General features: G+C 42.1%; 1 protein-coding gene across 8 annotated transcripts in view; it reads left to right on the forward strand.

The window, feature by feature from the left end:
- Positions 1–22667, forward strand: part of SPAG16 (sperm associated antigen 16) — a 394440-nt gene that overhangs the window by 274078 nt on the left and 97695 nt on the right. For all 8 annotated transcript variants that reach the window (XM_084524434.1, XM_084524432.1, XM_084524435.1 and 5 more), the window contains one exon: positions 10939–11004. In XM_084524434.1, coding sequence (XP_084380560.1) covers positions 10939–11004 — 66 coding nt within the window. The remainder of the gene's footprint in view (positions 1–10938; positions 11005–22667) is intronic.

Below are 22667 nucleotides of genomic sequence, written 5' to 3' on the forward strand. Positions count from 1 at the left end.
TACAGTGTGCAACGTAGAGCAAGATTGGGCTTGAAATAGTAGCTGTGGACAGCATCACCACCTGGCTGAACCTTCAGAAGTAGCAGGTTTTGTATGTTGCTGGGTTGGCAAACTGGAGCACGTGTGGTTCTCCTGGTCTGGGAAGTGTCAGCGGGGCTAGAGAGGGCTGTTGCTTTCCCAGTGTGAGTAAGTGGAGGGGAGGTGTGTGAGGTCAGAAGCTCTGAACCCTTGGCTGTGAATTATTTGCTCAGGTATTGTCTTGGCCACGTCACTCTCCTTGCTGTCACTGTGCTGTCTATACGAAGTGACTCAGCGCTGTTATCTGCCACTTTTATGAAACATCCATGGGCCAAAACCAGCCACTGCAGCATTGCAGCACAGAAAATGCCCAAATAAACCCATCTTCTGAAGTGGTCCTCCCTTCTTTCCTCCTGGTCCCAGTCCTGGTGGGATAACTTGTAGGGATAACTCGTTGCTGTAGCTGTGTGTACACTGTGCCTGAACACAGAGCTTCTCCTCCTGGAAGCCTGCCAGACACGCGTTTATTTTCTGGTGTTTCTGCCCTGCTCTTGGGTTTGCAGGTATTTCCTGAAAACGTCCGTGTTTCACTCGTTTCATGAAGTGCCACTGAAATTCAGGCTTGCGTAGGGTCTGTGCATGCCCTGGCTGTTTTATCTGATGAAGGGTAAGTAAGTAGGAGAGTGTTGGCATGTTTTATTGCACTTAACAGCAAGCGTTAGAAAACTAAGCTTTGTAGTGCTCCTCTCTGAGGATGTTTCGTTCACATTCTCATGGCTTGCTCAGGTTCAGATTTCCTGTTTGAAATGGAGGGGTCCAAGCTGACTTCTGCATTTTATTTCTACTCTGATTATTTATTTTTTATTCATTTTGTGTTAAAAGACTCATTACCTATTAGAGCAGAAGCTTTTTTTTTTTTATTTGCCCTCAACCAACCCAGAGGTTGGCTGCTACAGGGTCCAGAGCACTGACGATGCAATGAAGTAAAACGCAACGGCAAAGAAAAACAAAGAAGTGACCTTATACATTGTAAAACATTTAAAAACAGAAGCGTTGCATGCTCTCTCAATGTGGAAGCATTCAACAACAAATCAATATCTCCCAACGGTGAGTGCTTCTCTTGCATCATGGTAATCTCCGCAGCTCATCGCAGAGGCAGGAGAGCAGCCGTGCTGGGGAAGGGAAATCATTTTTACCTGGATGGTCTATCGGCCCCCACCCCCTTTCCCAGAACAATTTCATGTGTGCTCCGAGTATTTAACTTTTTCAGGGATCAAAATGCAGACAACTTGTTTTCTCCCGTGCTGCTTTGTATTCCTGGCTGGCTGCTCCTCCCATCACGCTGCCGAAGGCCGTCTTCTTCTCTTCTTTGCTCCACACCTGAATTTCCAGGGGCTCTGCCGTGGCTTCTCGGCGTAGCAGGGCTCCTGTTCCCAGGGCAGAGAAGGTAGGAAGAAAGAAGTCCCAGGCTCGGCTTCTGATTGACAGTGGGCTGTGTTAGAAACCAATCTATTCAATCACAGCGTTGAACAAGGGCAGATTTTCATCAAAAGAAGCTCCCAGAGGGGTTCTATACTTTGAAGGGAAATGCATTAATTAAAGCACTCTAAAAAATAGTGGGTGAAGAAACGCATAACATTTCTGCTAGATTTTATGCTATGCTGAGCACTTTTTTTTTTTTTTGACCTTCATCTCCAAACGGTAAATGGAAATGTGGTTTTGAAAGCCTTCGCATGTGCTGGTAGCACAACTTGATTGTTTCCTCTGCAGTTCCTCAAAGGAAAAAAAAAAAAAAGCAGCAAAAATATGATCCCGTTACCAGATTTGCAGCTGAAGCCCAGGCAGACTAACATTAACAAATGATGATAATTAGGCTTGATTTGCATATTAAAATGGTCTTAATTAAACACTGATTCTGTAAACGTTTAAAGGCTGTAATCGATCTTTTGCAGGCTCTCTTGGTTATTTATATGATCTAATAAAGGCTAGAGGCTTTGTTAATGAGACCTCTATTTCCTAACTTGTATGTGTCAATGAGATTATTTCACCGACAATTACAGAGCAGGCTGCCCTTAATAACTCATGAAAAACGAAGGCTGCAACTCTTGTCTGGGGCGGCATACATGATGCCACTCCAAGGCTGCATACATGTGAGCCTGATGTTTGCTTTTATTTTTGTGTTATTGTTGTTATTATGCTGAGATAGGTGCCTCTGCTATTGGGAAAAAATCTTAGTCATAATACAGTCGGTCCCAGATATAGTCCTGGTGCTATGACAGGCTGAACTTCATAGGAAATATTTTTATAATTTAACATGTAGTCATACGTTTAGTATGTAACCATGCAGGTAATTTCATGAGAGATCTCTAGAAAGGCTTCCAGCAGTTGTCTTCTCTTCAGTGTATCTGTGGTCTCGTGCCATGCTTTGAGCTTCTTGGGGAAACGGTGCTAGGGCAGATGAAGAGCTCTCCCTTCTCAGATGCTTTTTCTCCTCAATAACCTTGTTAGCACCAGACAAAAACATTTTGGGAAAAGTGTTCGTATTGGTTTGGATATTTTTTTTTTCTTATATTTTTTCCCCCAAATTTATTATTCTTTATCTTCTTCTTGTACATGAAAGGTACGTCGCACTATGTATTTATTTATAGGTTGTTTTGACATCTGCTTTGTCCTGGCATATTCCAAGTAAAGATTTTCTGCCTTCAACCCTCTACGTGTTCTTTCTTGAAGGCGACAAAATTAGTTACGTACTCTGTCATCCTGTAAGTCCAGTCACCAGCTATTGTGCAGTACTGCTGGCTTAAAAAACACATTTATTCCTGTTTTATTTAAGTCATTAAGTTTATTGGGAAACATTAATAGGCTTAGCAATGCTAAACCAATTCGGTGTGTGATAAAACATACAAATTAAAGTAATTTTTCTGTGAAAGGATTAATGAGCTGTGTTGAGCAGGTGGGATTCTAAAAATCAGTGGTTTGCCTCATTCCTTTCCCAGTACGCCTGAATACAGCTCTCCGATGGGAGCAGTGCCGTGCTGAGGGCCGTGCTGGTAATCCTTAAACCGAGAGTCAGCGAGGTGCTTCTAATGGGACTGTGCTGTATGGCAGGGGTCACAAGGACGTGTGTACGTGCCTTTCCGTCTGAGCGTAAGCCTGTTTGTTGGTGTAGGGCATTTCAGAGGCAATGAAACGCTGAATTTAGGGCAGGCTTTTTTCTAAGAAAGGTGTTGAATGTTGTCATTCTGCGAGTGAAACCAGAAGGCGTTTTGTCGTTTGCTTCAGGGGCACCCAGAGCTGTTTTGTTTTGTGATCAGTTGTCTTGATAGTGTGAGGTCATGGCACACGTTATATCTATATTTTAGCATGTGATGTCTGTATTTTAGCTAAACAAGAGGCTGAAAATATGGAATGTCCGTGACATCTAAAGCATGCAAATTTGAGACACAGTTTGACTATTACTAAACGTAATAAAAGGTTACCATCATAACATCATACGTCCAGCAAACTTATTAAAAAAATGACTATTAGGATTGCTACCTAGACCTTTCCTCTTTACTTTTTCTTTTCTTAGATGGGATCTAGTGCATACAGTATGCTGTAGTCCTAACAGCTGACTTTAACTTTCTCTCCTCTTTCACTGGTTCAAAATTTGAAATCTCAAGACCACTTTACAAAGTAACTTTTTTTTTTTTTTCTTTCTCCTCCAAGTGATTTCTTTTTCCAATGAATAGCTTCTTCATTGTTGCTCACCTAACAGCCTGGCTCTCTGGCATCTCTCTCTGAGTGCTGTTGTTCCCGATGTGGTGGGTCATGGTCACAAAGCGATGCACTTTTCATCTCCATTCAGAACTTGGTTGCTTTGCAAAGACCCCTGCTTTGGGCATTAATCAACCCCTTCAAGGTGATTAATGAAAAATACAGGGACTGAAGACTAGAAAAGAATTGCAGACGGGTTCTGTTAAGTTTGCCCTTTCTGTTTCTTGTTTGGGGATTTTTCTCTGCACTTTGGCCATTTCAAGTTTGGGTGAGGAGCATTTGATTCATACCGACTGCCAGGACAAAATCCATGCTGTGAATGCACGAGGCTTACAGATTCGTTTATCCCAATAAAAGTAAACGTGAGAGGTGATAACTTTGGTCCTGTTGGCTCACTCAGGATTTGTACTGACTCTGTGACATGAAGAACTTCTCAGCCTTCAGCTGTACGAAGCTGTCCACAGCTGTCCCCAGATGAACTCCCACCACCTTCATAGTTCTTCTGCAGGCCAGGTGAAGTTTAATTCTGAACAGAGGGCAAGTGAGAACTTGCTGAGCAAGAAACTTAAATTTTAAATCCTCTACTTTTGCAACTGGGAAGGAAAAAAGGGTTTCCCGTGTAGCTCCCTTGCTTTTTCTTACACTTAACTAACTTAGGTATTGCTGTTCTGCTTTCACGTCATTTCATGTTTAAAACCGACACCAAATTCTTTTGTATTTCTTTTCTGTGCTTTTCACTGCACTCAAAACTTACCTGTTTATGTTCCACCAGCAATTTCTGCTAGTTTGTAATTCACCTTTTTGATCCTTTTTTGGTTGAAACACCAGAGCTGGTGATATTCAGCGTTAGACAGTCGTACCAGGTTTCTGTCAGTCACACATTTCCCTCCTGAAAACGCTTGGTTTGTTTTCAGGGCTGTTGGAATGCAGAGTTAATTTCATGTAAACTTTAATTACGGTAGAAATGAGTCATATAATTCAGGGAGGGAGGGCGGCCTTGTTGTGCTCCGTGACATCTGCAGTTCTGAATGTCAGCATCCAGGATTTCCCTGGCCATCGCTGCCGCGTGCTGCGGATCCTTCCCTCGCTGGAGCATTTCAGCTCCAGCAGTGACGTTGGACAGGAGGAATGCAATTACCGAATTTGGCTCCTCCGGTAATGACAGGGTGATGTATGCTCACCTGCCTTATGAATCCTTATTAAGATGCTGCAGCTTCTGTTACTGAAGCCACCTGCCAATATCAACCAAGGGAGTAATATGCAGGTCTACTTTTAGTGAAAGGATTTCAATATCTTTCAAGTTTTTTTTTTCCCCTATTTATTTTCTTTTAAGAGAAGGATGGGTCCGGCAAAGAGCCTTCTCCCTCCCCTGCCTGGATGCTGTCATGACGGTGCAGGTGGAGCCGTGCTCCCTTGTGGTCTCTCTAAGCAGAGATGACTTTTCTCTCTCTTCACAGAAGCAGGTGCAGGAAGATATCTCCTTGCTCTAAACCTTTTTTCCTCCTTACACAGTTAGAAGACGGATGTCTCCTACAGGAGTTCAGTGAGGAGAGAATCCCACATGGTCGTGTCTGTTTAAATACTGCCTGTGGTTACGGGCTTCAGCAGGCTGCAGTTCAAAAATCCCAGTGTCAGGAGAAGACAAAGAGATAATTCGCTTTCATCTCAAGAACAAAGCTGAACAGAGAAGCCTTTTTCAACTTTTTAAATTCATGAAACATTTATCTTAAAGTCAGGTTACATTATGCTGGCAAGAATATCGTCTGTCAGCACTTCCACTATAAAATCCTGTTTTTAGTATTTGTTAGGAGAGCCTGAAAGGTTCCCTTTGAACAGATTTAGCATACAAGGTCTTGGCCTAGAAACATACTTCTCTTCCCAATTAAGAGAAACGAATGTAGCTGCGTGTTCAGCGCAAAATACATACTCACACTGCATTCAGGTGAAAGTTCAGATGCAGAAAAACACAAGGATTCAGGAGCATCTCAGAGCTTTTCCTGTGTTTTCAGCAGCTGATGTTACTGCCTCAGGAGTGGAAGGAAGGCTGCTCGTGAGGAAAAGCCCAGCATCAGGGTTAGCTGGCAGGAGGAGCTCCCGGAGTACTGCCGACCTGCTCCTGATAGATGCTCTTTCTCAAGATTTTGTGATTCCCCGAATGAAAGTTGTTCTGCCAGTTCATGCATTTTAAAGACATTCAAAATTCTCTTTCATTTTTTAGGAAGACGTAGTGAATAACTTGAAAATTAAAAAAATAAAACTCGGGGCTATGTATGAGAGAGGGAGATCAGCGTAATAGCAGGCAGCTCAGCAGCTGAAGTGTTCAGACTGGTTTACGTACCTGCATCTCTGAACCCTTGTGTAGTAAAGCATGCAAATGACAGCCACAAGTTAATTCTTTTCTCCAAATACAGGATTACAAAACGTTTGAGTAATACCCTGGCCTTACCCTTGGTCTAACATCAAGAAATAGTCTTCTCTGCATGATTTTCCCCACCAGTCTCAGTTCCAAGCTAGGAGAACAGAAGCGAAGTCTGTGCTGAAGGTCCCGTGTTTGAGCTAACACAGTAAAACCTGCGGTGACAGACGGTAAAATTGCTTTGCTCTCTTGTTCACTGTACACATACCTTTTGTCGTGTGCTCACGAAGTCCTTCTCGGAGGAGCTGGGGGGTGGATGCTCTGTGCAGGATGCAGCAGGGTGCAGGAGTGAGACGTGGCCATGCTGGGCTGGAGAGAGGGACTTGCAGAGAGGAAATGTCCTGCAAAGGTAGAGGCCAAGTGTTGCTAGACTCTTCTCCAGATCTGGTGTTCATCTGCCATACCCAAGGGATGAGTTTTCTGTCTTTGAAAGGTAGCCTTGTAGTGGGTCATGCTCTCATAAAGAGATCCAGATCGCTTTTGATGTTCTCAGTGCACCGACTTCAAGGCAACACATCGCAAAGTTCCCCTAAAAGCACGGACTGACTTCAGAGCCCGTGTTTTGCTGGGCACATCAGACGCTTACCGGAGGGCTGGCAAGTGCCTTGCTGGTGCAAAGCATAGGTTAACCAAGCGCTGACCTGTGCAAAGGGCCTTACAGACAGACCGTGCCATGAACAAGGCCAGGATACGAGCAGGAGTCATGCTTCTCATTTCACACTTCACTGTAAAAAGGGAGGCCCTTGGCTGGGTTCATCAGGAGGGGCTGAGGGAAAGGTTAGAGCTTCCCCACTGAGTGCTGTGCTACCCTTAGCATATTGCCTGGGAAAGGTCACGTCTGCTGGAGTGAGCTTCCGAAGCATTAGATTATTTGACTTTCTGGAAAACTTTTAGCTCTGTAAGATCAGAAGCTTGATTTCGGGTACTGTTACAAAATTAAAACCTTTCATGAAAAGCTGGATACCTTTTTGTTTGTTTTTATAGTAAAGGATATGATGCGACCAGTTCACTGCTGAGTGCTTCATAGTTTGAACATTTCTCTTAGTTCAGTCCTTCTAAATGAAAGCATTTCTTTGAGTTAATTTCTAAATGAACCAAGAAATTACAAATAAATCTTTTATCTGAACGCTATTTAGATAAAGCACATACTCGGATGTTCTTATCTAAAAGCTCCTATCATACCAACCTAATAAAGATAATTACCTATTGCTGACAGTGTATTACAGCTTGATCTAATGGATTTGTTATCTTGATTTTTGAATTGTGCAAATTAAGTCTGTTTGCATCAGGTTTTCATGTATAGTAGGGCATTCAAAACCCAGAAAAAAAAAAAAAGGCAGATTATAAAAAACATGAGTAGTTCTTAAATGATGCTCAAAAGGTTTGGGGTATGTTTTGTTTTCTCCAGCAGAGCTTGAATTATGGCTTCTTAGGTTTTGTGTGTTTTTTTTTTTTCTCCTTTTTTTTTTTTTTTTTTTTTGTTAAACAGGTAATTAAAATAAGTATAGGAAGATTCAACCCCTGTGTTGAATTAGTTAATGGTTCACCTTAATTCTACAGATGCAAAGAAGCTGTAGAATATAAATTATAATTGTCTTCAGCCTGACTTGCCCTGCCCTACTATTTGTATATCTATATGGACACAATAGGGTGGATTTACAAAAGAGTTTCACTATTGATTCGGAGCTCTCAGGCTTTTATCCTGTGAAAGTAAGAACAAAAAATCATTTGAATTTAGGTTCCATGTTTAATCACTGTGAGCGGGATTACTGCTCACAGCTCAACGGTTCCAAAGGTCAGCCTGCTTCTCTGCAATACTGGGTCACAGTTAAAAAAAAATAAATAAATAAATAAAAAGAAATGTGTTTTTTTTTTCTCTATCTGAAGTCTCTTAGATAACTCCCATCCCAGGCAAGCAATTAATATCTGTGTTCAGTGGAAGCTGAGAGGTAGATAGGCTCCAAAGTATAATGACATGGTATTTCTAGCTGCTGATTCTAATGTTAATTTCTGGGTTTCAAAATGGAAAATTATGTGTGTTTGTGCATGTGTGAATAATCATTTAAAAAACAACAACAATGCAGAACCCTTCATATTTTGTTTTCTTTGAATGTTGCTATTATCTGTGTATTTTCTGCAGGAGAAGAATGTGTGGTTATTAATGTAATTGGGCTTAAGGAGTGAACAGAATGGAGATTTCCTCCATTAATATTTCAATCAAGACCTGATGACTCAGTTAATAATAATGTATTCTCCATAATTTACTGCCCTTTCCAACAGCCGGGGTGTTGTGTTCAAGGAGACTGGGTAGACCCTGGAGGTTGGATGCAGGAGACGTGTGCCCTTCTGCAGCTGCACAGCTCGGCTCCTGGGGCTTGTTCCTCCTGGGGCAATGGGCAGTGAGACCTTGAAGCAAAGGAACCTCACTTTTGCTATCTGACAACACCTCCCCAGCACTAGTATTAGGACAAGCTCTTCCTTTTTCCCTTGTTTTTTTCCTCGTGATGCATTCCCCAGGTGTTTGCCCTGCGATTCTTGAACCTTAAAGAAATGCGGTGACGTGGCTGGTGCATACGGCTGCCTTCTGGGTGACAAGGAGAGCCCCGGACCCATTTGTGTGGTGCTCTACTGAAGTTTCCTTGAAGAACAGATGCTCAAGACTTCCCTTCCTTCTTCCCACCTGGCTCACTTCTACAGTGAATGAAGCGGGTGGCCTGACGTTGTTGGAGTAAATGAGTTTATAATTAAAGTGTGAAAAGCAGAACGCAAATGCAAAAGGGGCGTGAGCATCTTCCTGCTGAGCTCTTGATGCTGAAGGCTCGGCGCTGCCCGAACACAAGGTCTGATCCAGACAACATTGCTGCTGGCTTGTGCTGGGCCATTAGAGCAAAACAGTTTGTTTTTAACAGCGGTCCAGTTCGGGCTTTGTGGCATCTATATGCGCAAGTGCAGGGAAGTTCAGCTTCCCAGGTGGTGGTGAAGGAACCACTAGCTGTGCGTTGAATAAAAATAAAGTGGCGCTTTGGAAATTAAGTTTCAGCAATAGTATTGAAAAACACTTTACAGAACGGTTCCCTTTGTATGGCTTTTATTATTATTATTATTACTATTATTAAAATCCTTTTCAGGTGGTTTATACTGAGTTGACTGATAGAAGGGAAAACAAAGTTCACATTCATTATGTGGCATGGCACCCATGTGCTTTTTTGTCTCTTTTGTTCGTGGTGGCATGCTTTTCTGTGTTTATGGGAAGGTTGCTGTGTATGTATTGGTATTTGAGAGTGTCTGAGAGTAAATATTATGCCCTGACGAGCAACAGCAGTTATTTTATAGGAGTTATTTTTTAACATGCAAAACATATGCTGACATTTGGGTTTTTCCATGAGCTGGGTGCACTGATATTGCTGCTGATTTTATGTACTTTAATTTTTTTATGGCTCGACTGTTCATATGTGCTTGGTTATAGTTGTCTCCAATTATGTTATCTTTATCAAGTTTAATTTATCTGTCAGTATCTTGGGAATTTTGTGTAATCAGATTTCTATTCCAGCAGCGAGTTCCTATTTGGATAATAATTATTCAACTGTTCTTTTTAGCAGGATATAATTGGCTTGGATTTATTATTTAGAAACCCCTTAAATAAACAAGTTTTGGGGCTTCTATTAGTTTTTTTCTTCAGCTTGTAAGCCTGTTGAAAACCGTGAAGAACCAAAGCACTGCACTCTGGCAGTGCTTCTCTCCTGAAAGGACTTACAAGAATATACTGATAAAACGCTCTGATGATAAACATACAGGAGGTTTTGTCAAGGGAAAAGAGTGTTCAAGTATGTCACAGTAGGAAGGCTTGCATTTTTGGGGGATTGGCAAAATAGAAATGGAAGGAGGCTGATGGTATAGGCTGTAAAAGCATGACTGGTGTATGGATAGCCTACGTTACTGCTGCTCCTGAGAGACTGACTCATGCTGGAACAGGCACAGAGCAGGCCTACTAGGAGGAGTGGAGGACTTCCAGGTTTGGCTTTTTCTTTCCATTCTAGAAGAATGCAACAAATTTCAGTTCCAGTGTCAATAAAATGTTTTCTTACAGTGGAAACTGCAGGATATGATTATACTGATCAAAGCTGGATTTCATTCTTAATGGTGTTTTTGTTGCTGATACCCATTAAACCAGTGATCTTTATGGAAACAGAGAAGAGCAACTATTTCACTACTTCTGTCATGTTTTTAGCATGAGCTATCACAGTTGGATGCCAGCTGCACTGGGAGAACAAGGCAGGTATCAGCGATGACATCTGACATATGTTCCTGCGCTGCGTGGGTCACTCACAACCTGATGTGGAAGATGACAAATGATAATTAATTTTGATTTCATGCTTGTGATTCCTCAGGGAAGACTTTAATGGTATGTGTGGAGTATCAAGAACACATATACTGAATCACTGCCTTGAGCAAGAGCTCGGTCTTCTGGAAGCAGTGATTGCACCTCCTCATTCAGACCCTCTTGCTAGGTAGATGTCTGTTTTCACATTTGAATGCACCTTTTCCACTAGCTATTCTGTGAAGATTACAGATCCTTCGTAATTGTGAGAAATGTGTTCTTCTTCCAGCAACCAGGACCTGGGTTTTTTTACCACTCAAAGTGCCTTGCTTTGCCCACAGCCATAAAGTCAAGGTCTTTATATTTACAAGGCTGTAGAATGATTGATATCACTATAACTCAACTTGCTTTCTCTGTGTTTAATTCCTAGGGTCTTCATGTTCAAACGTTCTATGGTCACCTGCATTCCTGCAACCATGCTACGTTCAACGTGAAAGTAAGTTCTGCATAGCAATTTTTCTGTCTGCCTGTCTTTCAGATACCCCCACAGCTGAATTCAGCATTAGCATTACTTCTAGAGCAGTTTGATGTGGTGCTATACTCCTCCAGCCAGAGCACAGCCCCAGAGACTTAAAATAATGCTGTCCCCTCCTTGTGCCGAGCTCCGTTTACCTTTTGTCAGTGCAAGATACCTAAGCCATGCTCCTTTGTCATAGCCATTTAGTTACTTAAATGAAATTTGCTGATAGTTTTTTTTTCCTGGATAATTAATTTTATAGTTGTTGTCTAAAAAGGCTTGTTCCAGTTGAGCTTGGTGGCAGGCTGTGATCTAAATGCCTGGTTGTAGGTGTAGGAGATCCTGGATATTCTCCTCTTATTGCAGTATCAGCTCCTGCTTTACCATCTGCTTATGTCAACCCTATACATTTGTAGGACAAACCCTAGAGCAGAAAGTGTGGGATGAGCTTTCTTCAAGCAGGGGGATAGGAATTCCCAAGGCATCTTACTTCTTTCTCTGCCACATGCATCTGTGTATTTGACAGGCACAGTCTGCCTCAGTATTTTGTAACATGATAGTGTAGAAAAAAAATATTTTACAGTAAGAAAAAAAATAGGGAAAGCTTTACTGTACCTGGCAATAATATAGCACTGTCTCTAACCTGAGTATTTACAAAGAGCCTCATACTCTAATGTGACCCGTAATGATTAACAGGAAGCTGAAAGGCTGTGTGCTGATAATCTTCCAGATAAGCATGTTATTTTGGTAAAGAATATTATAGTTGGCATTAAACTCTAGGCTGAAATCATTGGTTGACATTCTCAATGATTGAATTAGTAAAAATGGAAACATCCAGAGCAGCATTGATTAAACGGAGTGAGGAATATAATTTCGGGAGCTGTAATTGCAGTTACATGAATTAACTCTGTGTGTACGGGAAAACCGCTGAAAAAGCGAGGGAGTTGGTCCCAAGTTGCACGAGTTAGAGCTGTCACACTGGCTGCTAACGAAGCAAGTGCTGGGTTTCAACCAAAGGCAGCACCAAAGAAATGTTTTCTTTCCTTCTGTTGGTTGCCCACTACAAAAACTGAAATATTTCACCCCAACCAAGCTAAACAAGGTACTTGAGTGACAAGGCTTTTGTTAAAAGGTGTGTGTTTTATGAAGAAAGAAAAGGTTTTATAGAAGCAATAACATTCTCAACAAGATTTTTATCAGGAAGATTTTGTGAGCATGGAGTGTTTGGACAAAGTTGCAGCATCACTTCTGGAGCAGCCAACAGAATGCCCAGTGCTTGGACCTGGACAAAGCTTTGCAGCCAAGCAAAGATCTGTTGGAAAAATCTGGTTTCTTTAATCAGGCAGGAATGGCAAAACTGATTTCTGACAGAATCCTGCCTGGATTTCTTTCTTTTTTTTTTTTTTTAAATATCTTAATGTCATGATGTCGTGGCTCCCAAAGCAGATCCCAGATGTCAGACATCCATCTGTGGGGTAGGGCTCTGGGGGTGCAGTGCTGTAATGGTGAAGCGTCCCAGAGATCCACTTCTTCTTCTGGCCAGGGTATAAATCAGTTTAAGTAGGCTCCTAAGTCCCTTCAGTGGGCTTGTGATAGTTGTGTCTGAGGCTGCTGGGGGCCCAAAGGAGTGCTGAAAGACCATGCAATTCTGATTACACAGTGTGCTCTGCAGAGAGCACGGGAACAAAGAACAGATTTTCCAGTTAGATCAGAGAGCTGCCCAGGCAGTGTCTCCAAAAACGAAGGGATATTTTAGAGGAAGAGTATTGTATGAGGGAAAAAAGAGAAAAATAATAATGCGTTTACACAAATTGAACAAGTTCTCATTAAACTCCCTGAAACAGATTAGGTGTGAATTATTTACTGTGCCACGCTTCTGAAACTGTAGTTAACAGATTTTTGCTAGGTGGGCAGTGTTTAAAGGCAGAGCTCTCACCAGTGTTCAGACTCTGTAATTAGGGACTTTTCTAAGGACCAGAAGTGCCACTTTGGCACTTGGAACACGCGGCCGTTTGTTGGTGGCTGTCTCGCTGGACATGAGCCGTCTGGAGGATCTGCCTTGTGGTGACTGCTCAGGTGTTTGTTCTGCTGTGCTTGTGTCAGGACTTGAAAGGTATCATATTCACCAGTCCATAAACTGCAGTTTTCCACGTTGGTTCTGTGCCTGTTGAAAATTTGGGAAAATCTGAGCTACATCCATACAGCTGTTTTGGAATTGAAGTGGTGTAGAAGAATTTATCTTTCCTCCTTAATGTTAGAGCACCTTTTACTCCTGTGCACTCATAACACAACTAACTTTGTAGAGAAAATTGGTTCAGCTATTTCTTTTTCACTGGGGGCTGAGCCTTTGAGTAGAAACATGTATGTGTGCTTGTAAGGATGTATTTTTTAGAGGCTACTGTGCATGCTCAAATTCTCTTCAAAGGCTATGAGTGCACTAAAGTCCTTATGTACCTTATGCGTGAGTACACCTTGCCTGGGAAACCAAAATTTCCCCGGATTGGATTTGTATTCAAACACAAGTACGATTATCGTTCACCTGTGTTCATCTGTATCTGCCACACTGTGTTTGTTTGATGTTTTCAGGTGAAAAAAAATCATTACAGAGGTTACCAAGTTTCCTTAAAACAAGAAAATTTGGAATTACAGATTCTATTAGGAAAACTTGAAAGACTGTAAAAATATGCTTGATAGCAACTGCCCCATTTTACCCCCTCAAGCCAACATGCGAGCAGGGTTTAGCTCATTCTTCCATTGATTTACTGAAGGACAAATAATGTCAGACAGTTTTTAAACAAAAACAAAATTTCAATTTTGTTTACTTCTTCAGCAGTCCAGTTTGATGTCAGCTACCATTTAGCTCGGCCAATAATATTGATATTTGATGTCAGTTCTTATTCATTACTGCACCCAAATGATGCAAAAGTCAGATCTTTCTGATGCTTCTATGGATGGCCAAATAAAGCCAGGGATGTCTGACTGCATCTCACAGACACAAACAAGAAAAGAACAGAATGCGAAATCAAAGACGTATCTGCTCTTATTGTTATTTATGTATTCAAAGTGCTCACCTCTTTGCATAAACTCAAAGCCAGTTACTTGCAAAGGTTACCTAGTAATATCAAACGTGTTCAATTATACATGCAAAGGGGCTAATGGGTTCTTCCTCTAGTTTATTTCTGTCTCCATGCATAAGAAATATAATTACAGAGCTGAATTACATTTTAAATAAAGATTTTGGAGTTATTAGTTAACCATTTTCAGCCCATTTAAAGCGGAGAAGTAAAATAATAATAATAAAAAACTATTCTGTCTGTGTCACGGTAGAGAACAGAATCTGCATCCAAATACTCCTTTCATTAGTTGGCAGAAAGTTCCTTACAATAATAGGAAAACTCAGAAAAATGTGCTAAAGTACATTCGCAGCCCATTCTCTGAAATATTCATGTTCCTCCCTATTTTTGGAAATGATTTTCCTGGAATGCTCTCTTCCTTGGCCAGGCATGCTATTTAATCACTTCCCATCATCTCTGATGCTATTGCTGTTCAGAGCCCTCCAGTTAGCAAGTTCATCCCTGCTTTATACCCGTCGTGTGTAGGCCAGCTAAGATGATCTGAAAGCACTCCAGAAGCCTTGGGTAGGTTCATCTTTACTTCGGATCACTGTAAACATTCTTGCTATCTGGCTCTGATACCAGAGGCTTAATGTAGAAGGCTGGATAAACAAGCCAGGATATCTCTCCCAAATCAGCTGGAAGTTACAAAAAGTCCTCCAGCTCTGTCTGAGCAGAAGCTCCCATGTTTATGCACTTATCTGACCGTGGGCAGGAGGCTAGAGAAATTCATGATGCTTTGCTTTGAATGGAGGTGGATCTTCCAGGGTGCTGGAATTCTGTCTCCTATGAAAAAAAGGCAGAGTCTCCTAGCAAAGACACTTCAACGTGATTGAAAAAAATCCACACCTGATTTTTAAATATGACACACCTTGAGAATGCACTTTGCCTGCCTCAGAAGGGCAGAGGTGAGCTCTGAGGGCAGTGCATTCTCTTTGCTCTCTTATCCAGGAAATACATGGCTTCCTGGATTATTCTTGGAGCAATTTCACAGTGATAATTTCTTCTGAAAACAAGTTGCTTTCTGTTTGCCTCTAAGTTTGCTCAATCAAGGCCCACGTTGCATTAGGAAATGTGGAGTTAAGCAGCCTTTCCATTGCCCCCCAGGTAATTTTTATTGGTTTGAGATTTTAGACCCAGTCCTGTCAAGACCCCTAATGCTGAAAATAATCGCAGGTCGATGTAATTCTCTTTGTTTTGTTTGGAGCATTTGACACTTGGTGGTAAGAGGTGAGGTGAAAGCTCTTTCTGCCCCAGTTCTTCACCTCCCACCCCTGTCTCAGGGTTTATATCTTTCTTTGGTTCGCTGCGGGGCTGGCTTTGTGTTTGAAACCAGAAATCTCTTCTGCTGCTCTTTGGTGTCACCCTGCAGTCCTCTCAGTACATCACAAAGCATCCAGTAACGCTCACTGAAACAAAACATGCAGAAGCTGGGACTCAACCAGCTGTGCTTTCATTCCACCCTCCTGCTGACCGGACCCAGGGGGGTGTTTCAAAGCCACCAAGAAGCAGCAAGGAGAGCATCTCGCCCAAACACTGCTCAGCTCTGAAGAGCACTGCCTTGTGCCCTGTTCTTGCCTTGCCGGATAATTGAGCGCCTTATGGAGAAAAGGAGCCTAGTTTTTTTTCTGGTAATGGTATTTGTAGAGACATCACTTTCAGCCTGCCCTGGCACCAGGCATTACCAGGTGTGTATCTGCCTGTCTGCATGTGTTCCTTTCAGGCCTCGCTGCCTGTAAGATGTGTCCCATCCTCTTCGCTCCTTCCAGTCCCCTCCTTGCGGTACGAGCTGTTCTGTTCTGCGAGGTCTTGCAAAACATGTCACAAAGCAGTGTGTGCCCCACACCCAGACAGCTGGACTTGCTTGGGGACAAGCCCTGTGTACCACAACCATGTATCACAACAGCCGTGAGCTCCAGGACCCCATAGGGATGGTGCAGGTGGAGGAACAGGGGGTAGGAAGCCAGCAGGGAGGGTTTCTCTGCTGAAGTCTGCCACAAAATTCATTTGTGCCATGCCTAATACTCGTTATTACAGGAGCAAGGCAATTGATCTGTTAACTCTGCACTTCTCTGCTAAGTAAATATACGTTTACTCAAATTTCTGACTGTATTTCTAAACACTATGAAATATTCCCTGAGCATTTTAAATCTGGAATTTTTAAAAACTGATTACTTCCCTTCAGGGGTATATAGCATACCTAGCCCCTTGTAATGTCATATTTTCATATTTTGGATATTAAAAGCTTTGTCTCTTCATGATTAAAAAAAAAAAAGGATGATGCACAGACATTTGGATTTTAGAAAACTCTGATGTTTAAAGCAGGAAGTGTGGCATTGTTTTTAAATAGTTTTGACTTAATTTGGTTTTGAGGAACCTAAAAACAAAACAAAACAAACCAACCTGTGTGCTTTAGGTCAGACTGGTCCTTAAAAAAAAAGCTCCTTAGGAGAAGCTGCTATTTAAGACTGTACAGTATTTTCTCTGATGTTTTCAGACTTTATCTTTACAAATACGCTGTTTTGTCCACTTGCTTGTGAGCATAATTGAAAGAAAAGGAGATTATCTCCTTTAATGTGATTTTGTTTGCTGAATTCTGTGTTCTGCAGTGAATGTGACCCTGCGCATATACAATCCACGGAGCAAACGCTGCTTAGCATGCAAAACTGCGAGCAGCATGGGAGATTTGCCCTTCTTCCTTAGAGGAGAAGTATTAATTTGTATATCCCAAGTTGCAATGGCAGGAATAAAAATTTTTAGAAATTACATCTCCTGGCCCAGGCCCAGCACCACAACTTCCATGTGCCAGGTTTACACTGTGGGTCCCAGGCTCCGGCATAATTCATTTTTCATTTGAATTGCTGTTTTTTAAAGCTGTCATTTTGCAAAACAAACAAAACCAGAATACCAAGATCCATCCAGGCTTTTGAAAATCCGATTTCCCACCTGAATTACAGTCAAACTTGCCTCCATACGTGATATTTCACAAGTAACGATGCTCCAAAGCACATGAGCAAGCAGGCTGCCATCCCTGCACTCCATCCCGTAGCTTCCTCATGCAAGGGTAGTTTTCCCAATAAATGGTGAGATGGAAGCAGAAGGCTGCTGGCAGGATGGGTTTGGCTGCATGCAGAGAGGTAAGAGCCCTTCCAACACAAAGCGTGTCAGTGCAAAGTTAACTCTTCAGAATGGTTGAAAGGAAATTTATTTTGGAGGAGTAGGTTTAGTTCAGATCAGTGGTTTGTGTTTGGAAGGGGTCTCGTCAGCGTCTTCCCAGTTTGCATCAAATGGCCAAAGGGAAGCAGGGTGCTTCAAGTGAGGCTGCGAGCATGGCTGCATAGTGCGCAGCTTTACACGGCACCAAAGTCGGATTTTAAATGATTTTATGCAAGAATGAAAGTTGGGCCAAAAATGGACAAGCCTCTCTGTTACGAAGATGCAATTAGTCTCTAGTTGAATAAATATCACTGTGAGGAGGTACTTGAATATCAGAATGATTTAATCTGAAAATAATTGAGAATGCAAAGCTGAAATCCATCGGGGAGAGGCATGCAGATTGTTCTATTTTGATATTTCGCTGATTTTTTTGGTGAGGAAATTCTTGAAATAATGGGGTGAAGTTTGTTGAACTGATCATTCTTTTGCCTGAAATACTTTGAAACTGGAAGAAACGTTCATACACTTACCAGAACACAGAGTTGGGTGAGCTTCTGTCGATACATTTTATGTATTGTTGATATTTCTTCTTTATGCATTTAGTTTCCCTTAAAAAAAGCCCAAAGACAAAATAGTTGCATATTAAGTTGAACTTTTTTTTTTTACACATTTCTTTGATAATTTGCTGAAAAAAAATGTATGCAGTTTACTCACACTTAATTTTTCAGACCCGATGTCCTACAATTTCAGCAACAGCTCTGTTGGCACTACCAGGAATTTATGCATTTTTGCAGTCACGCGTCACATCTCTATATTAACGTTATTACAGGGAACACTACCCAGTTTTTGAAAATTAACTCATACTTGAGCAACAGTAAAATCTCTGGACAAGAACGTGGCATACCTCCGGAATTTGATGTGAATATTGCTCTGGGAGCATCTAATCAGGTAATGATGTCACCTAGCTTCAGTTTAGTCATGGTAGCACTCAAAATACCGAGAAAAGCCAGTAATGGCAATTATCATTCATGCCTTCCTCTCACTGCACAGCTCCCAGAATTCAAAGGCACTTCTTTGATGGTTAAAAAGGAAAAACAAAATTGATTATTTTAAACCTCTCTGCAAAAGATATTGCTCTCTTTGCAGTACTGTTTCAAGTGCAATGTCAACTATGGCTAGCAGTAACTCTGCAGGGAGTGCAGTGATCTTGGGTTTCATATGTAAATTTATGCAAAGGGTTTCTGCAAGCCTAGCATGTGTTGTTCTCCTCAAACACCACAAGGCACTTCTTCCTACTTGATGTGGCAAAGGGAAGAGAGATTCCCTCTGTTTCACACAGCAAGGGGAAAGCCTGCAGAGTGCATGTAAACAAGCAAGAGACCCATGATCTGTCATTATTTTTAAAGTTGGTAGAGCTGGAAATTTGGCTGCGACAAAGTTCTGCCACCTTCTTTGATTATTTTCAATGGAGCTACGTCTTTTTAGGACACAGGGGTGTGCTCTTTATGGGTCTCCATATGGTCTGAAAGGATAAAATTAATCTAAAAATAATGGCATTTTGGGATATTCCTCACCTTGTCTCAAAATCATCACTGAGAAAAAGGGGAAAAATGAAAATTTTCTGTCGTGATGTCTTTAAGCTTCTTAGTATGCTGTGGCCCACACACCTGTTGATTTATCAGCAGCGACTCTCATCCACATCCTTCCTCCAGCTCCCCATATGTTTGCTTTTCCTCCACTTCTAACAGCAGTAGGCTTCTGGTCACAGACCATGCCAAGCAAACACATCTATGATCCTCTTTACCCTTCCATGATAGATTTCCCTTCTGCTCCTGAGCCCTGCCTGGCTGTTCCTGTGCAGGGTTGCTGGCATTAACAGTGCTCACCCCTGGGTCAGGGCTTCCCCACGTGCCTCTCTGCTCAGAGGATAAAGGATCCTAGCTAAAGGACAGCCATCTCCTCCTAGGTAGTGGGGTAGGTTCTGATACCGCTCTTTAAGTGGGATGAAGACAGAGCTTGGAGCAGATTCTTGTGGTTTTGAATCGGTAATGTTTTTCTAATAATAGATGTTGCATTGCCTGCTTGGTCCGATGCTTGTAGCGCGCGTCGAGATGGATGTGAGAGGGAGGCTGCACTTGCCCCAGGGTGTGCACAGTCAGCCCGCTCTCAAAACCTACACATCAGATCATAACGCTGAGGGATTGTAATAGATCAGTAATCACAGTAAGTTCAGCAAAAATAGCCAAGCACATTCTTACAGTGAGTTGTAGCAATTTTAGCAGTCAACCAGACAGTGCAAAATTAGGAGTTGTTCATTGACATCTGCTAATGAAGTTGGAGGGAACCAACCGTGAAGCTCGCAGGGACGAGGCTCTCTGCATCTATGTCTTGGATTCCCCTCGCCTCCAGAAGAGCTCATCTCACCAGCTGATGTCTATTAAAAGCTTTAAAAAAAGCCACAAGAAGGGAGAACCAGACCCTAGTTGCTGGTGCTCTAGATGTTTATCTTCTTTAGTTGCCTTAAGACATGAATGGTCTTTGGTTGCTTTGATCATGATGCAAAGTTGGAACTGCAAAAGGAAAAAGCTAGTAAAAAAGCAGATGGGAAAACTGATGCTGCCTATAAATAAACCTTAATCACCTTTTTCCCCCCACTCTTGGTGAAAATAATTATTAAAGATGTGCCACTGCACTTTCAAAGTGGCAATCCATGTAGCTCTGTAGTTTTGCCAGGCTAAGTAATCCCATTTCTTTCTCAGAAGATGCTATTTTCATTTGAAACCAGGGTGATTTAAGCCTGATACTTCAAAAATGGGTGGTGATTGATTAGTCATCAGCCTAATAATGGAACACATCTGCATTTTTTTTTTTCCCATCTGTATCATATTTTGCATAATTCATTTGGCTTAATTGGACATTAAAGCCTTTTCCTTATTAAAACTGCAGCAGACTCACCCGCCCCTGCTTGGCTTCTCTGGGATTCCTCTGCCCCTGCTTGCTTCTGCTCAGAAAGCCCCGTTCCAGCCTGTGGGACGGGAGGGCTCAGCGTGGGACTCTGTCAGACGTGTGCGCCTTCTTATTTTTTTTGGAGCAGAGTTCATTTTTGCACTGCAGCAAGGCCTCTTCTATCCATGCTTCACATCTGCAGGACCGGCTCCTTTTGCTTAGCTCAAAGACATAACGAGCTCGTTGGGATGGTATCAGGCACAGCAGGGCCCAACAAGTTCTCAAACCAACAAAGCAAAGTGCTTGTTTGCTCACCGTTCCTCCCAAAATACTCAGGAAAGCCCATGAAACAGCTACTGACCTGCCTTCAGAGTGATACTTGGAGAATACTCCTGGGAGGCGTTTACTGTAGTCTACGTTAGGTAAAAGCACTTGTTGCAGCTCACATCTTACTGATCTGTAGTCATTTCAGGAAGTGAAACTAAATTGTACCTGGCCATTAGTCCCACTTTGTCTCTATTGTCCCAATTGTACCCTGGTGATTACTCTAGGTAATAATATTCACTAGAAAAATGTATATTAAGAAAAAAAAAGATGGAAAAAGGACTTTAAAATTTTCATGGAAATGATATAAATCATTTCTGATCAGCAGATATCATCTTGTGGTTACACATAGATGTTTTACCATGGTTTGTGAGTGCCGTTTGAGATTGGGGTTCTGCTGTACAAATGAACCCCTTTTGTCAGAGGTCTGCAGCACAAAGCTGGGCACCAAGTGGGCAGGGAAGGAGTCAGGAGGTGGAGCTGTGAAGGCAAAGTCCCGCGGAGCCTGGAACAGAACCAGGCTTTGAATCCAGACTAATTGAATCCTTGTGTAAATTCTTTAATTACTTAGCATGCACACGCACAGAAGTACCAGCTGGATTATGTAGGCTAGGAGGAAACTCCTACCAGTTTTATGAATGGCCCGACATGCTCTTTGATTAGGGAAAGTAGCAGAACTGAGCTTTGGCTGCTACAGTGTAAAACATAGTGTAAATTAAAATCAGTACAATGTAAATCTGCTCTTACACATCTCCTCCTTGGATCTCATTGTCTCCTTCTTTTACATGTCAGAAAATCATCCAGCCCTGCTGGTCCAGCTAGCTGTTCAGTTAAATGTATCATTAAAAAGACATCTAAAAAAGATGTTAGTGCGGCAAGAAGCAAAATGAAGGATGCGAAGAGCAAGGCAGAGGGCTCTGCCGTGAATAACTAAATAATAACTGCAAAAGGATTGAAAAAGCCAGAAGCTCGTGCAAGAATTCAAAGGGATTCCACTTTAAAGCTTTTGAAAATGGCCCCTGGCTGGGGCAAATGAGTTCATTTAGCTGTGACTTAGCCCTTTCTTCTTCTCTGAGTGGCATGTAGCTTCAAATTGTCCTTAAGCTTGATTACATTCCTGGTTTATTTGCTCCTATTGAGAAGCTGTTATCCCACATCTCCAGCTCACTTGATTTAGAGAAGGTATGTGATAGAGATGGCATCAAGAAGTGATATGTAATAGCCGGCTCATTAACAAAATCCTGGCGGTATGCTTTTAGTGCAGCAGCTGCCTAGGTAGCAACAGTAATTGATGCATTTGTTAATAAGCTTGTGGGCAGAGTATGCTGAGGCTGATAAAATACCTGTTGGCATGTGCTTTGTGTTACCACCAGAGCCCTGCGCTTTCTTAACTCTTTGCAGATGAGCTCTGCTGCCTTTTCATGCGGGTCATGCAAAATGTGCTGCTGAACGTTGCGTTTTATGCACAGTGTGTTTATACCAGGCATCTGGGAGGAAAACGATGGAAAGTCTGCAGACTTCTGACAGCAAGAGCTGGTTGATCGTGCTACTAGGATGGATCACAAACCCCTGGGAGCAGGACCATCTTCTCCAGATGGCTGCCAAGCCATGTTTCTCTGTTCAAGTGGTGTGTGCAAGGATCATGGGGGCTACTTCCTTCTGGTGTGTCCACAAATTGCCTCCAAAAAAAAATAACAGGTTAGGGTGGTTCAAGGTATCTGGTACCTATGACAGGTTTGATCTGGAGTAAAAATCAGGAGACAATAAACGTGGCAGAGAATAGGATCACAAGATTGAAAGAGGATGGGTCTTCTCTTGTGGTTGCCAGGTCCTGTGGCAGAAATTAATTCTCAGAAGGAAGACCCAGTAGTAAAAGGTTGTTTGCCTCGTAATGAGGCAGCTAGTAATGATCTCTCATTCAAAGTCAGTGGGAAAGCCAAGGTCAGCTCTACCATTTGGGGACCGTCTCTGATCAATATTTGCAGTTTTTTTTTCAGTGAAGCATTCTTGGTGCTGTTAGGATCTATTAGCTGGATCATGCTAACACTTGAGAGAGAAATGTATCCAAAATCCATTGACACGAATGCCGCTGATGTAAGGAGG

This window comes from Aythya ferina (assembly GCF_964211825.1).
Source record: "Aythya ferina genome assembly, chromosome: 6".
In the NCBI taxonomy this organism is placed as follows: domain Eukaryota; kingdom Metazoa; phylum Chordata; class Aves; order Anseriformes; family Anatidae; genus Aythya; species Aythya ferina.